At 42.1% G+C, this 14,176-nt stretch overlaps 2 protein-coding genes across 5 annotated transcripts; one reads left to right on the top strand and one right to left on the bottom strand.

The window, feature by feature from the left end:
• Nucleotides 1–1,816: 1,816 nt before the first annotated feature.
• LOC136446725 (phosphopantothenoylcysteine decarboxylase-like) lies at nucleotides 1,817–4,606 on the top strand. The gene is made up of 3 exons (XM_066445248.1): nucleotides 1,817–1,975; nucleotides 2,244–2,342; nucleotides 3,445–4,606. Exons 1-3 carry the CDS (start codon nucleotides 1,859–1,861, stop codon nucleotides 3,808–3,810), a joined length of 582 nt encoding a protein of 193 aa, XP_066301345.1. The 5' UTR covers nucleotides 1,817–1,858; the 3' UTR covers nucleotides 3,811–4,606.
• LOC136446722 (solute carrier family 23 member 1-like) lies at nucleotides 4,006–13,696 on the bottom strand. Of its 4 annotated transcripts, XM_066445243.1 has the most exons (14): nucleotides 13,678–13,696; nucleotides 13,500–13,565; nucleotides 12,523–12,630; nucleotides 11,430–11,587; nucleotides 10,582–10,673; nucleotides 10,133–10,218; nucleotides 9,542–9,723; nucleotides 8,613–8,739; nucleotides 8,129–8,264; nucleotides 7,454–7,567; nucleotides 6,666–6,805; nucleotides 5,794–6,067; nucleotides 5,408–5,503; nucleotides 4,006–4,933 (listed from the first exon to the last, which is right to left on the bottom strand). In XM_066445243.1, the coding sequence occupies exons 2-14, from the start codon at nucleotides 13,539–13,541 to the stop codon at nucleotides 4,689–4,691; spliced, it is 1,800 nt and encodes a 599-aa protein (XP_066301340.1). In that variant the 5' UTR covers nucleotides 13,542–13,565; nucleotides 13,678–13,696; the 3' UTR covers nucleotides 4,006–4,688. The 4 variants fall into 4 exon arrangements, with proteins under 4 accessions (XP_066301340.1, XP_066301339.1, XP_066301341.1 ...); XM_066445242.1 differs by lacking the exon at nucleotides 13,678–13,696 and having other exon boundaries at nucleotides 13,500–13,633; XM_066445244.1 differs by lacking the exon at nucleotides 13,678–13,696 and having other exon boundaries at nucleotides 13,506–13,628.
• Between the last annotated feature and the right edge of the window lie 480 nt (nucleotides 13,697–14,176).

Genomic DNA, 14,176 nt, shown 5'->3' with positions numbered 1-14,176 from the left:
TGCTTGACAATCATAACAGGTACAATGTATGGCAACTAGACTAAGGAGCTAGTCTAAAATTGGTAGGTATAAGAATAGGGCATGATAATAGCATAACATGTAGCCCAAGTTGCCAACCACTGGTATTTATTCTAGAATTTAGAAGAATTTTACAATGATTTTAGCACTATTTTATCCACACAAAGTCTGCGTACTGTGTTGTGGGACCTTAATTTGACGCCCTAATTTGACACATCCATTCTGGACTCGCCCTTTTACCCTTCTGTCGTAAATACACAAAACGCCCGGTTTGCGGCAAGCTTATCAACCCCAAAGTTGAGGGTAATCAAGGTTAATCTTGTCATTAAAAATTGTCCGAAAAGCAGCAACTTGTGTTGACTTTCTACCCATAATTTCTATATTTAATCTCTTTTCGTAAAGATTCGCCGGTGGAATTTCGCTAACGTTATATATTGGTACACGAAAACACGCCCCCCTCCCCCACACTGTCAGACGTAAAGTTCCCGAGTCAATGTTGGCGATTGTCGACAAAATGACGGTCACTACCAACCATAACTGGCCGATATGTGGTCCAAGTGTCCACAGCGACACTGACAACACGTGGCGTGCGTTAATATTGGCGTATTTCGCCAAAGACGAACACAACTTACCCGGAGCAAATGGCCGGCAACATCGTGGGAGACCACGAACTTGTCCGATGTATGCCCTACCCTACTTCCGGAGCGGAACGCGTCATTTCCGGAGTACAAACAGAAATGATATAGCAAACAGAAATGATATAGCAAACAGAAATCGTATGGTATTTTGGAATCGTATAGTACCAGATTTTAAAACAATACCAACTTTCAAAAATAATAGCACCACATGTATATTCGATTTGAAAAACACATATTCCATGTTTATTTACATACCTATTCGATTTGAAAAACACATATTCCATTCTAAATTACATACCTATTCGATTTGAAAAACGCATATTCCATTCTAAATTACATACCTATTCCATTTCAAAAAACGTATACGATCTTTTTGACACTGTTTCTGCTTCGTACGGCTCGGGTCTCTGTCTGATCAAGGACATTATATGTAATGTCCTTGGTCTGATGTTTAGTTGTTGTGAAACGGCAACACATGGAGTTGCAGCGTCACCTATCAGATTTTGCAAAAACTCCAGGTAGACAATTTAGTTTTACTTCCAAACGCTACCATTGGCTACAGAATGTATTGTTTGTTGTCTCTTGAGTAATGCTGGTATTGGAAAGGGGCAGTTTTGTCACCGTGACTGTATTGCCAGTATTCCTACACAAAATATAGATACTCAAAAGCCTGAAAAATTCAAACTCCTTTGTAAGCCTGAAAGGACAGAAATTTAGCAATTTGACGGTCGTTTTAGCCACTTTTCTGGAGGCGGTCGGGAGCGGTACTGCAGATTAGGCTATCATAGGGTAGTCTCAACTTGTAAAATGTGAAGATATACAAAGAATTCGGCTTAGATCCACATCCAGTCAAAAGTTTTCCACCTAGGTCCAGTCTTGATCATCTTTTCATACGTCTAAAACGAATCGAGCGATAGGGGTCCTGCTTTTTAATAGGAGGGTGCACCATGTCCGCCTTTAGCTTTCGAAGCGCCACCTGCATTCTTGTATAACGTTACATCATATTCACCTTGCATATTCACCAACATCTTGAACGTTTTTGCATCGGTTTTATGTACAGAGGACGTCATTCTTAAAATCAAGTTTATATGTGGCAAAATCTCGGTGAAATCGTCTTCACTCGTCCAACGGCGAGAAAAAAATTGTTGGGTCACCAGGCTAAGAACTTGATCTTTGACCTTTCAACTCTGTACTGAGGAAACATGGCGGCAAGCTTGAAGAGGAAGAACGTTCTGATCGGAGTTACAGGGAGCGTAGCGGCCATAAAAGTGCCTCTGATCGTACAGGAGTTACAGAAGTCGGAAGGACTAGATGTTGAGGTACAGAACGTCATGGCGGTGGTTCTTTTCAAAGAGAATGACAGCCGTATTTGACCTGTAAAATCGTCTTGAGGGGGAGGGGGGCAAACTTCTGATTTTGCAAAGGAACTTGTATGCGGTCATACTAGAGTAGAGTAGAGTAACGGTGGGAACTTCTGGGAAGGATGATCTAGTTTTAGAGATCTACAAATACCAAATCATTTCCGTAAGTCGTTAATGCTATGCTATATGTAACAACAATTTAAACTTGAACCCAACTCTCGCCCAGGTGCAGGTTGTGACGACGGACCGCGCCACACATTTCTTCCAGCCTGAGGAGTTACAGGTTCCAGTGCACCGAGATCAGGATGAGTGGCGATGGCAGAAGGTAATGTAGTGTAATGTAAATCTCCACGCAGATCTATGGTGGCTATAAGACCTTATCCAACTGGTAAAGGGAGTTTTCATAGCCACCCAAGATCTGCATGCACTCAAACAGGAAGGAGCATTTCTATTCAATAATGGTGTCTGTGCCCCACCTTGTTTGTCCCAGAAATCTCTCATAAAAAGATTAGCAGCGCAGACATTCCTACTGCTGTTAATATGGCCATGAGGCTCAAAGTCCCTTTGCCAGTTGGATACGGTCTTATGCTTATAGCCACTGTAGATCTGCTTGGAGATTAGTATTTTTGCTTGAATGTATATTACATGTGTATATAGTGTCCTCCGCATATGAAAAACCTGTACAGTAGAGACTCTGGCAGTAAGCCAGTTCGCAGTTCCAAATGCTCATATGCAGCGGTAAAAGTTTAATGAAGACCCCTTGCCAGTCTCTATCCATAATGATATGCTATAGCTCGGACCTTTAGCTGTGACATCAGACCACAATTCATGACACAACTCATGCATACTTTGAAACTGTGAAGTGATACGGATGTTCAATACAAGTACATGTAGTTATATCTATATAGAGAGGTACCAAATATTGTTGAACTACCTGCTGAAGTTATTGTTATCTTTTACTAAGTAAGTCTCATTTTTAGTAGTAGTAGACTGTTTATTGGTTCATTTAAGCAACAAAGCTTACATGCCTCCTGGCAGCTATCATCATCATCATCAGTCGACGTGCTTATGCACCGTCGGGGTTATACTGCCCCCTTACGGGGTTACATACCCTTTCGCTGCCTGATACATGACGGGAATGCGTAAATCACTGTATGGCTAATATGAGATGGAGGTTCACCAGGCCCCCATCCGTGTGATTTGTAGTGAATCACCAACTCCAGACAGAAGGATTTGGACCTTCGCACACCGGGGCATGCCCCTACTCTTTTTCGAAAGGTGTGTTGGGTTTCTGGCAGCCATACTAGAGGGCTGAATTGCAAGGTAGTTTACAGTTGATAAAAGGATTATTTGGACAACATCTTAGCAGATGTATGTACAAAATTAGATGTATGAGATATCATCAGTGAATTTCTCCTTCCATCTAGAGGGAAGACCCAGTCCTCCACATTGAGCTGCGACGTTGGGCCGACATCTTTGTCATCGCTCCGCTAGATGCCAACACGCTGGCCAAGATGGCGGCCGGACTGTGCGACAACCTACTGACATGTGTCGTCCGCTGCTGGGACCTGACCAGACCTCTCCTGTTCTGTCCCGCTATGAACACTCACATGTGGAACCACCCTCTTACACAGAGACACATAGATGTGTTGAAGGGGTTTGGGTACATAGAAGTGCCTTGTGTGGAGAAGACACTCGTGTGTGGGGACTCCGGGTTAGGAGCCATGGCAGAAGTCAGTACCATAGTGGCAGCAGTGCAGAAGTCATTAAGAGATGTCGACACATTACTGTAGGGGTTTTCTAACATGGATGTGTAACCTTCATAAACATACTGTAGTGGTTAAGACACTGCCGTGTGGAGACACCGGGTTAGGAGCCATGGCAGAAGTCAGTACCATAGTGTCAGCAGTACAGAAGTCATTAAGAGATGAAGACACATTACTGTAGTGGTTTTATAACAATGATGGTTTTCTTACACCTACATAATGTACTGTAGTGGTTATCAAGATATGGTTTATTACAATATACTGCAGAAGTGGATGGAAGGAAGGATAAATAAAATATACTTAATAAAGATTAAAGATTAAAATACTTAATGTCACAACTTTCTAATTGTCATTTCAGAATGCATTCCAACCGGAACAAAGTGTTTAAAACAGAAATATTGACATACATATAAGCTATAAGCATATTTTGGTAAATCAAAAAATACAATTTTGATGATTAAGTACAAAGTAGAAAAATGGAGGAAATGTATGAATGCCTGGTACTTTAGTAAGAATTTTATCTACATGTACAAATGTAGTTAAGCAGCAATTTACTCAACAATACAGTTATCAATGTATTTTCATAGCCTCTCTTCACCCTGAGTGTATTACTAGCCTTGGTCAGTGGAATGTAAGATACTAGTAGTTAGAATATAAAATCTTAAATTCAGATTTTGGAATGTTTCTTTCTCTTGTAGTACAAGACAGCACACATAAACATGATTATGCATAAAACTCTCAAGTGACTTGTAGTTAATTGCCAACTTGTAGCTACGATTGAAGAAAATCACCCTCTCTACTAAAAATACCACTGAAAATTCACGTAAAGTAAAAATTGAAAATATGAACATGTATATAAGTTTTAGCTTCTAAATTGCTTTTGATAGCAGCAATAGCTTGAACCCTTAGAAAGAGGTGGTTTGCGTTGTGTCGTTTCCAGCTGACACGCCCTCCCCTTGCTGTCCTGTGATTGGTGGTTGAAGGAACGTTGGACAGAAGGGGACATAGCGCGTACAGTTGGCGCGGCGGATGAGGTTCATGCCGAACGGTAGATCGTACACCTTTAGCGCTTCCCGTTGTTCCAACGTCATTTCCGCATTGCTCCCGGATTCTTTGTTCCAGTGAAGCAGACCCCTCTCCTCTGCAGTTCCTGTTTACAGATAATTATAATGTTTTCCAGTTTGCCATTTGGAAAGTATACAAATTCAGTAGTGAAGCACTTCAGTAGTAGTTGTTAAGTAGTAATGCAAGTCTTGTTACTGAAACTGAATGACAATTGTATCAGACTGACAGTTAGTAGTAGTTTTGTACTGTAGTATGGATCTTGTACTGAACCTGAATGACATGTACTGGACTGACTGACAGTAGTGCAGTAGTTTAATTAGTAGTACTGATCTTTTACTGAACCTGAATGACATGTACTGGACTGACTGACAATGGTGCAGTAGTTTAATTGGTAGTACTGATCTTTTACTGAACCTGAATGACATGTACTGGACTGACAGTAGAAGTAGTTTAGTAGTACTGATCTTTTACTGAACCTGAATGACATGTACTGGACTGACAGTAGTAGTAGTTTAGTAGTACTGATCTTGTACTGAACCTGAATGAAGCTGCCATATACCTGGGACAGTGTTGTCCAGGATAAACGCAGTGAAGCCTCCCACAAACATGCTGGTGGTCAACAGGACAGTGATGATCTGGTTCAGCTCAGGTACAGCTGGGTAAAGAAACATATTTGTCTTACATTTTACATGTTTTGTCTGTCTTAAATACAAAAGGCAATGTTATCAATCGTTGCTTGCACATGTAGCATGACTAAAAAAAACATAAAGAAAAAACTAAACAAAGAAAATTTCACCCCATCTGTCCAAAAGATCTGAACATCAAATGACATATTTAACAACGGAAATAGTATATACACATATGTATGGGCTACCAAACAATGAGTGGGATGGAAAAAAATTAGTAAGCTGGAGACAGCCCTGCACAGGATGTAGGCAGACTTACTTGTGTCAATACTTCCAGGATACGTGTTGAGCCAATACGGCAAGGCCAGGCCCAGCAGAACGGAGAAACCGAACACGAAAAGGTTCCGGGAAGAGTTGAGGTCAACGAACTGTAGATTGGAGACCCCGATGGCCGTGATCATTCCAAACATCACGCAGAACATCCCGCCTACGATCGGGTCCGGGATAGTGGTGAACAGGGCGCCAAATTTTCCCAGCATGCCGAGGAGGATAGCCAGGACGGCACCAGCCTGGACCACTCTCCTACTGGCCACCTGTGGAATAAAAGACATTTAAAAAAACTGTACGGTTCTTGGTGACAAATGTGCTACACGTTGGCACATCGGCCACCAAATCTGTAGTGTGTTTTTTGGGACACTTTTAGATCTAGACAGATTAGCCGAAGAGGCTCGGCGTCACTCCATCGGAAGGTTGTGTTAAGTGCCTTTCCCAAAGGCACAATGTCGGGGCATGGTGAGCATTGAACCCTGGACCTATTGGTTCTGGCCTAGAAATTTTTTTTTGTTTCCAGTTACCCGACTGACCAAGTAGCAAAAGCCTGTAAACCCTAGCCTTTTTTTGGGTTGACCGCTAGAAAGGGACATAAAATTTTTGATCTGAGCGATGAAATTCAAACAGGCTTCCTGTATTTCACACTCTGTGATATGATGTTGAAAATACCAATATCCTGATGTATGTCAGGCATGAGAGGCTCAACACAAGCAAGTAAGCAAAACAATTGCTAAATGAGGCAAATGAACTAGTATGATTAGGGCCAGTATTATTGACCCTGACTACAAGGGTTAAAGATTGCTTTCAAAAGCTGACGTACATGCTTTTTTCCATCACTTGAGTTTGGTTAAAACATTTTACCTTAGTGATGCCGATGGCCCCAACGTTCTCACTGTACGACGTTGTGCCATTTCCGGAGCCCCAGGCTCCTGCCAGAATACACCCGATCCCTTCCATACCGATTCCCCTGTTGATGGCATGGGTCGGGGGAGGGGGGGCACCTGTAGAGGGGAGACATCCCATATGATGTACACGTAAGGGAGTCAAAGAGACTTTTGGCTCTGTCCTGAGGTGTTGCCAAAAAGAATACTAGCATGCTATCACTAGCAGTATTTTCTTACAGGTGTTACCCGCGCCACCTGTTTTCTTGTTGACAATCCAGATGTTGTTTTTAAGATTTCTGTTGATGTTACAGTTCTTGACGACAGAGAAGCATCATGCTTTACAAAGCTCTAGACTGAAATTAATATACTACCGGTATATCATGCGTCAACTTGGACAGCAAAGGACAACTCTTGGGTGGTAACTTTCAGAGTGCGAACCGAGCACACTTTAATGGTAACCAAAATCAAGGAACAAAGATGGCGGACAAAATGGCTGCAACACGAGGCAGGTGACCCCTAGCGTCATGGGGTCATGACCTAGGTCAACCTATAACAATAATACCAATATCTATATATTGGCGATGTGTAAGTTTCTATCACATTCCAATTCATTGTGTGTTCATCTGTCCATATCTAAGTTAACAAGCATATTCTACAGACTTACATGATAGTGGCATACTGAATCTGACACATTTTTACCCTGTAATCTGTTTGTACAATGCATGACACCAGGATTTATGGAAGACTACAAAACTATAACATTACCTGAAAGCCTTGCACAGGCGTAGTAGTCCCCGATAGACTCGATCATGGAAGACAGCACTCCTGAGAACATGCCAAACACCCCCGCAACGCTGACAGTGGGCACACCCCATTGGCCTGCGAACAAACAAACAGAAAACAAAGAAATTGAGACAAAGTCAAGAAAAGCTCTGTAACTTTCCAGGTTTTGCGTACCTATTTTCTGCTTTCCCGTTCTTAAGTTAACACCTATTTCCTCACTGGACAGGTGAAAATGATTGTGTCAGTACCAGGTACTAGCTTTGGCTAGGGACGTTCTCTCAGATGGGATGTTAAGTCGGAGGTCCTGTGTTTCAGAACAGCCACACCTCGACCATGTTAAAGATGTCACTACAATACCAAAAAGAGTACATAGGGGTCCATCAAACATTACAGTCTAGTTTTACGCAGCTTGTACTTACGTACAAAACTGGTGTGTTCCACCTAAAGGCTGCATTAGTTTACTGGTTATGCAAAACAAACAAGCAAGCAAAGAACAAAGTACTTCCTGCCTATTGCTACAGTTTGACTACACCCCTGAGCACCCACAAACCTAGTCAGACTAAATCGCGCTCCTAGGGGCCAGCCCAACGGTTACCACCAGAGGGGGTCATTAACCCCAGCCAGGGAGAGGTTGTGTAAAGACAGGCTACCATGTACCTGGATAGGGGAATCTGAACCAGGGTGCCTGCTGCAGCACACCGATCCTGTCGTCTGTCCTGGCGGTGAAACCCCTCACGTTCGCCGCCGTCAGGATGGCACAGAAGATCCAGGCCAGGATCATGGACATGATCACCTTGAAAAGTTGGACAATTCATGGTTTATGTATTAAAATCTTCGGCATCTTTGCATCTTCAAGAATGTACTACATGTCATGATCATCATCATCATCCATACATGTAAGCAGCAGTCATCTTCACTGAAATGAAGATTTTTCAAGTAGCGAGTAGTCGCGCTATACATATACCACATGTACCTATGCAACAAAAATATGTTTTAAAAGACAACAAAACACACAAAATGTAAGAAAAATAGTATGGAGCATAATCTGTATATTTCTTGATATACACACTTTTAATTTTCATTTCAAAAACAGCTGTTTGGAAAAGAGTACTCACTGACAGAATGTAACTGTGGTACTTACTGGGAAGAGTTTGAAGAGAGGGAAGGAGGTTGCATGGCAGTGGCAGCCCGAGTCTCTACTGTACCCACAGCAGGGGATGTTCACATTCCTCAGGTACTGGGAGAACAGGGTGATCAGGATAATAGTGCTGCAGAAGGAAAAGAAGTGGATTATTATTACATCACTAGTCTTTTAATGGCCAATCTGATAATATTATCATTATGATCAGACCCCGATGCCAACAAACGATTGATTGATATTATTACTGAAACAAGCCATACAGTCATTCATACCACAGCTCAGTTACAAGGGGAAAAGAAGGCCTCTCAATTAAAGCTACATGTTATTTCATAAATCTCCACTTAGATCAGAGGAGAGCATTATTGTGGGGAGCCTTAACCACACTTAACCTTCTCCCTCAGCTGCCTATCTCTGCAACCAATAGAGAATTTTTTTAACGATCTCGCTCAATGCAAAACCGTAGGGGGCCACTTCTCTAAGCATTAAACTAATTGGGTGCTAAATGGCTATTTCAGTGTGCTAAAATACCCACTGCACTTGCCAAATTATAGGGACATTATTTGGTAGGACCAGGGCCTAGCAACTCTTCCCAAAAAATAACGCTTGCCACAGAAACAACTAGGATGTACATGTTCTCTGATGTGTACCCAGCCCCCGAGGAGGGAAATAATGTGGAATGACTAGGCTGCAAGAAAGGACTTTCAGTTCAATACATGAAAATGACTTCCATACTGAGCAAACAACGACAAAATATCAAAAGCTCCTTTTACTGTCCTATCTGACAGGTTAAAATAAAGGATGTTGATTGATTATTGATCGATTGAAGATATATATCTGCAGCCGCCATGCATCAGACACTGATGCCTGCAAACGATTGATTGATTGAAGATACAGTAAAATGACTGGTTACTACAGTGCTGGTGACTCACAGAGCTGCAATGCCCCAGTGCCTGCCTGCGAAGTCTGCAGCGGCTGTAAAGAGGGCCAGGCCCACCAGGGTGATGGTGGGGGCAATGACCAGCGGGCCGATGAACCTCATCAGCAATCCCATGATGCCGCTGAAGCCAAGGAACACCTGGAAGATGGCTGCCACCATGATGGCACCTTGGATCTGGTTTTAGACGGAGGAAATAGGAAAAAAACGACTAAAGTTTGTAAAAGTTTATTCCAACACTAATACAGAAACTCACCAAATTTTTTACCATATCTCTTTTGTTTTTGGCAGGTATTCTGACTCACTTTATTATTCTCACTGGTGTTCTGATCCAGTCTTGCTGAAAAACTTACTACATGTATGATAAAGTCTTATGATTGTATCTGCAAAATTGCAAGTTAAATGTCTTTATGATATCTTGAAAAGTTTTTTGCAAACAGCAAAAAGGTGGGGTCATCTTGGGAGTGGTTAAGGAGTCAGGGAGCAAACTTTAACCACATTTAACAAAGCCTTCTTGTTTTTGTCTCCAAAGACTGAACTTCCAAAAGACCAGAGAACAATCTAAGACACAAACATGGAGTCTTACTTCTCGGACTCGGACCATCCACACTTCATCGTTGTTTGCCGGCTCTCCGGTGAAATTCTGGGTCCCATTCAGACCAAACGTTGTATCTGTACAATAGGAGATTTAAGTGCAACAAAATACATAATCCTTCCTAGTAAAATTTGCAGATAATGGAAGAAAAAGGCTTAAACTGTACATGGCAGATCAGGGTTCTAGCCAACTTGAATTTTTTCCATCATCCCAATTCCCATTAGTCCTACACAGAATCCTTTTTTCTTTATCATGTACAAATGTTTCTTCCTTTTATTCACATTAGGACATTTTTATGTATTTGCTCACAAATTTTTGTCTGTCAAGGTTGACAGAATCATTAAAATCTTTCTTGTCATGTAACAGAATGATGGGCTAGAGCCCTGTGGCAATATAGTGACTAACGGTCACAGCAATATCAGAAAGAAAAGCTCACTTACTGCCAGGTGCTGGACACTTCCACTGTGGTAGAGACAGGATGGCAAAAGTTGGGGCCAGGAAGGAAAATGTGGCACCCTGGACAATCGGTAACCTAGGCAACATCGTAAACACATGGTAGGTATATCAAATAACAACGATTGAAGAAAATGATGTTGGGCAGTCAATTTCAACCATACTGGGCAGCATGTGAAGTACATGTGATAAACGCATGACAATAATGTTTTGACGCGTGAAAATGTGGCGTTGGTGAGGGGGTCCCTGGGTTGTATCAAACCTTCCTAAAACTAGGAAGAGCTTCAAACATCAAATCGCCATAGATAGTTTGAGTATCAAAAAAAGGTTCAACGTCAGCTACTTTTAAAAGATACTAGTAGTAGCTATCGTGTAAGTTAAGAAGACATGAAGTACGAGGTGTCAAATTACGTATGACATGGTTCAGGAGTTGATTCAGTTATGTCGCTGGACTAAACCTATTTCATTGTTTTGTATAAAGGAGAGTCATGACTAAGGACCACACTTCTGCCGTTCTTTATTGCTCATGAGATTACAGGCTTTGGCAAAATACACCTCGACATGTGGACATGACCCAAACTGGATGATTACTGCTAGTGCACAATAACTGGCAGCGTTACGTTAAGCATTATGGGCATATAGATATATGTGATAAACTTACCTCACACCCAAAATGGTGTATAAAATTGTGCAAATTCCTGACACAAAGAAGATTAATCAATTTACAGTACTTAAAACTTAATTTACTAAATATATCTTGTCTGCAATATTGTATCACTAGTAAGCATTATGGCCATGGTCATAGATGTATGTATAATGTATGTAATAAACTTACCGCACACCCAAAATGGTCTGTAAAAGCGTGCAGATTCCTGACACAAAGAAGATTGTGCTGATGAGTTTGCTCTTGGCGAGGTTGTCATCACCGATGCAGAGGGCAGGAGACAGAAGGAGCGGCACAGCGATGGTGGAGCCAAACATCGTCAGGTAATGCTGAAATTATAAGATAATGAAAATCTGTTGTTCCTTTCTTCAGTTATCCTCTTTGGAACATTTCAACTAAAATGCCCCTGCAGTTCCAAAATGTAATGCTAGGTGGCCCAAATTTATGTCACTCCTTCCCAAACACAAGAGCTATCTACCACCTAAAATTCGTGACCATAGATTGTCAAGAACACGAGATATTAAATTGGAAGTTCCGCTGCAGTACCGTGGAAAGCCTCCAGGTGACCCAAAATCTAATCATTTCCATTTTTTCTCAAAAGCTACCAAGGTACCAACACACCAAATATGAAACAGATCCATTCAGCTGTTCTTAAGCTGTATCTTGTTTACCAACAGACACACACACAACTGCTGCCATTTTTCATTGGAGTAATGAAGAGAAACTTTGTCGAGTGATGCTTCAAAATTACAAAGAGGAACGTGCGTGCACGGAATAACAATTTCATCACATATCTAACATTAGACAGAAATAGCATGTATTGTGCTTGCATTAAAAACTTGCTTCTTGTTGTTGTGATGTGATGATAAAAATAAAATCCCACTTCTGACACCATGTCATGTTTTGGGGTCATGCACTTAACTACTGCAAATGCATAAATGTTCGCGGTGGTTTTATGTTCGCGGTTTTCGCGGTAAGCTCTCCCCCCCCCCCGATCTTAAAACCACCGCAAATTTTTTGCCCTCCTACTATTGTCTCAAACGCGAACTTAAAACCATCGCGAACACAACATTTTCTCCCTAACGCGAAGTTAAAACCACATGAATCATCGTTAGTTAGTTTAAGTCCTTCCCGCACCGAAAGGTGCATAAGGCGGCGCCCATCTCTGGTTCCAAAGCCCTTGGGCCACACAACTTTGTGCAAGTCACTACAGCAGAGGGCATCTTCGTGAGCTTAACTTATATTGATAATTTCCTTGTCTTACCTGGAAGCCCAGCAATATACAGAGGTACCAGGGAGGCACATCTTCGATGCCATAGGCGATATCCAGGGCTTTCTTCTGGGGGGTTGGTTCACCTTGGTTTTCTACATCCTAGTATAGAGGACAAGATTAGAAACACTGTGTGTGATAACTTAATTAAAAAGTTAATGAAAAATGCCCCACAGCTGAAACCCATCCCTCTGTTTTAGACACTCGCCACAGTTTTCTGTACAAAAGTACAGGTACATTCAATGTAATTTCAACTCGATGGTAACAGTAATTCGCCACCCTGAAGTGGCGTTGCCAAAAATGCTGACAACACATGTGATTTGGCCTGCCCCAGGGCGCCCTTCCTTCAGACATGAAATTGTTTGTCTGATAAACGTTTACTTAAAACGCCCGCAAAAAACGGTGAACTCATTGTAATTACGACGCCGTATCAACAGCAAAAGTGTCCAATTCACTGCAGGGGTAACTTGAGTTCATTGAGAAGGACATTCTTTTGTCAACAGAATAAAATATGCTAGCACAGTAGCATGAAATGTGGCGTCCTTTGGAATTTGAACTACCGTAGGGACACAGATTTGGAGCAGATTGCAGTAATTGAGTCTGGCAAACAAGGACCATCATTGAACCCCCTGCCCAATTGCTAGGAAACGTTACATGTCAACTGTAGACAATCATTTAAACTTATTTACACTCAAGATTTCCAAGTCCAAGTCCTCCTCTTTGACCGTTTCGCGATCGGACACGTATGATTGCATGTTTATGTACCAAACCAGAGTTCTTGATCCGATAAAAAGGTTCTTTTGTTAGGACAGGGGCACAGGGGAAACAATTTCACCACATCTGTCCCTCGACTGAAAACGCCACGGCCACGTCAGCCGTGCAACAAACCAGTCAGCCGTCTGGTCTTGATATAAAACTGGGTTAAAGTTTAACCTGAAAGATAACAGACTGAAGAAACCGGCAATGTTTACCTTCACCTTAGCCAGGCCATGGGTCCCAGTCTTGTGGTCCATCTTGGTTCAGTCCAACAGCACACTCTGCGAGGATTGTACAAAGAATGAAAACAAAGTACTGTATCGGCCTCCCCTGGCTTGTGGGAGTGGCCTTGTATTTAAATCGGCAGGTATCGGATGACGCTCTAACTAGTACCTTAGGGCATGACCTTGGCGCCACATGCCAGGAAGTTGCCTTGTGTTGACGCAAGGAGGTTTAGCCTCTACCAGGCCCCGCTGATCGCTGGGAAAATAGTAGAAACTGGCCAGGGACTTGGCTACGGGGAGTAGTAACTAAAAATCTGCCATCTTTGGTGGGAGCCTGTACTGTAAGTGAAACCCTGGCAACTATTGAGTCTATTCTCCCTTATAGCCGGCGTAGTTAGTCTGGTAGAGAATAGGTTTAAACCTCCTTGATTGACGTCATCTAAAAGATTTAGGAATTTGGCCAACACTGTCTGGCGTTTTAGGTGGGCAAGAAGTAACGTTACGTGCATCTAAGACATGGGGACAGGTAATAAAGTTCGGCAACATTGGCTGTTTATTGTGGTGGTAACACTAACAGTTGTAAATCTTCGACCTGTAATGTTTTGCCAAAGCTCTGATGCATTCTTCTCATTCCTAGATTTATCTATTATCAGTAGGTTTAGATGTTC

Source organism: Branchiostoma lanceolatum, chromosome 13, assembly GCF_035083965.1.
Source record: "Branchiostoma lanceolatum isolate klBraLanc5 chromosome 13, klBraLanc5.hap2, whole genome shotgun sequence".
NCBI classification, from domain to species: Eukaryota; Metazoa; Chordata; class Leptocardii; order Amphioxiformes; family Branchiostomatidae; genus Branchiostoma; species Branchiostoma lanceolatum.
This window is presented reverse-complemented; position numbering and strand designations above follow the sequence as displayed.

Excerpts from the sequence above, each read along its gene's own strand:
- LOC136446722 (XM_066445241.1), bottom strand. The coding sequence starts at position 13,283 with ATGCAATCATACGTGTCCGATCGCGAAACGGTCAAAGAGGAGGACTTG. Across the intron at positions 10,674-11,429 it reads CAGACCATTTTGGGTGTGCG|GTTACCGATTGTCCAGGGTG; the intron begins GTAAGTTTATTA and ends GATGTTGCCTAG. Across the intron at positions 8,740-9,541 it reads CACTGGGGCATTGCAGCTCT|CACTATTATCCTGATCACCC; the intron begins GTGAGTCACCAG and ends TTCCTTCTGCAG.
- LOC136446725 (XM_066445248.1), top strand. The coding sequence starts at position 1,859 with ATGGCGGCAAGCTTGAAGAGGAAGAACGTTCTGATCGGAGTTACAGGG. Across the intron at positions 1,976-2,243 it reads CGGAAGGACTAGATGTTGAG|GTGCAGGTTGTGACGACGGA; the intron begins GTACAGAACGTC and ends ACTCTCGCCCAG. Across the intron at positions 2,343-3,444 it reads ATGAGTGGCGATGGCAGAAG|AGGGAAGACCCAGTCCTCCA; the intron begins GTAATGTAGTGT and ends CCTTCCATCTAG.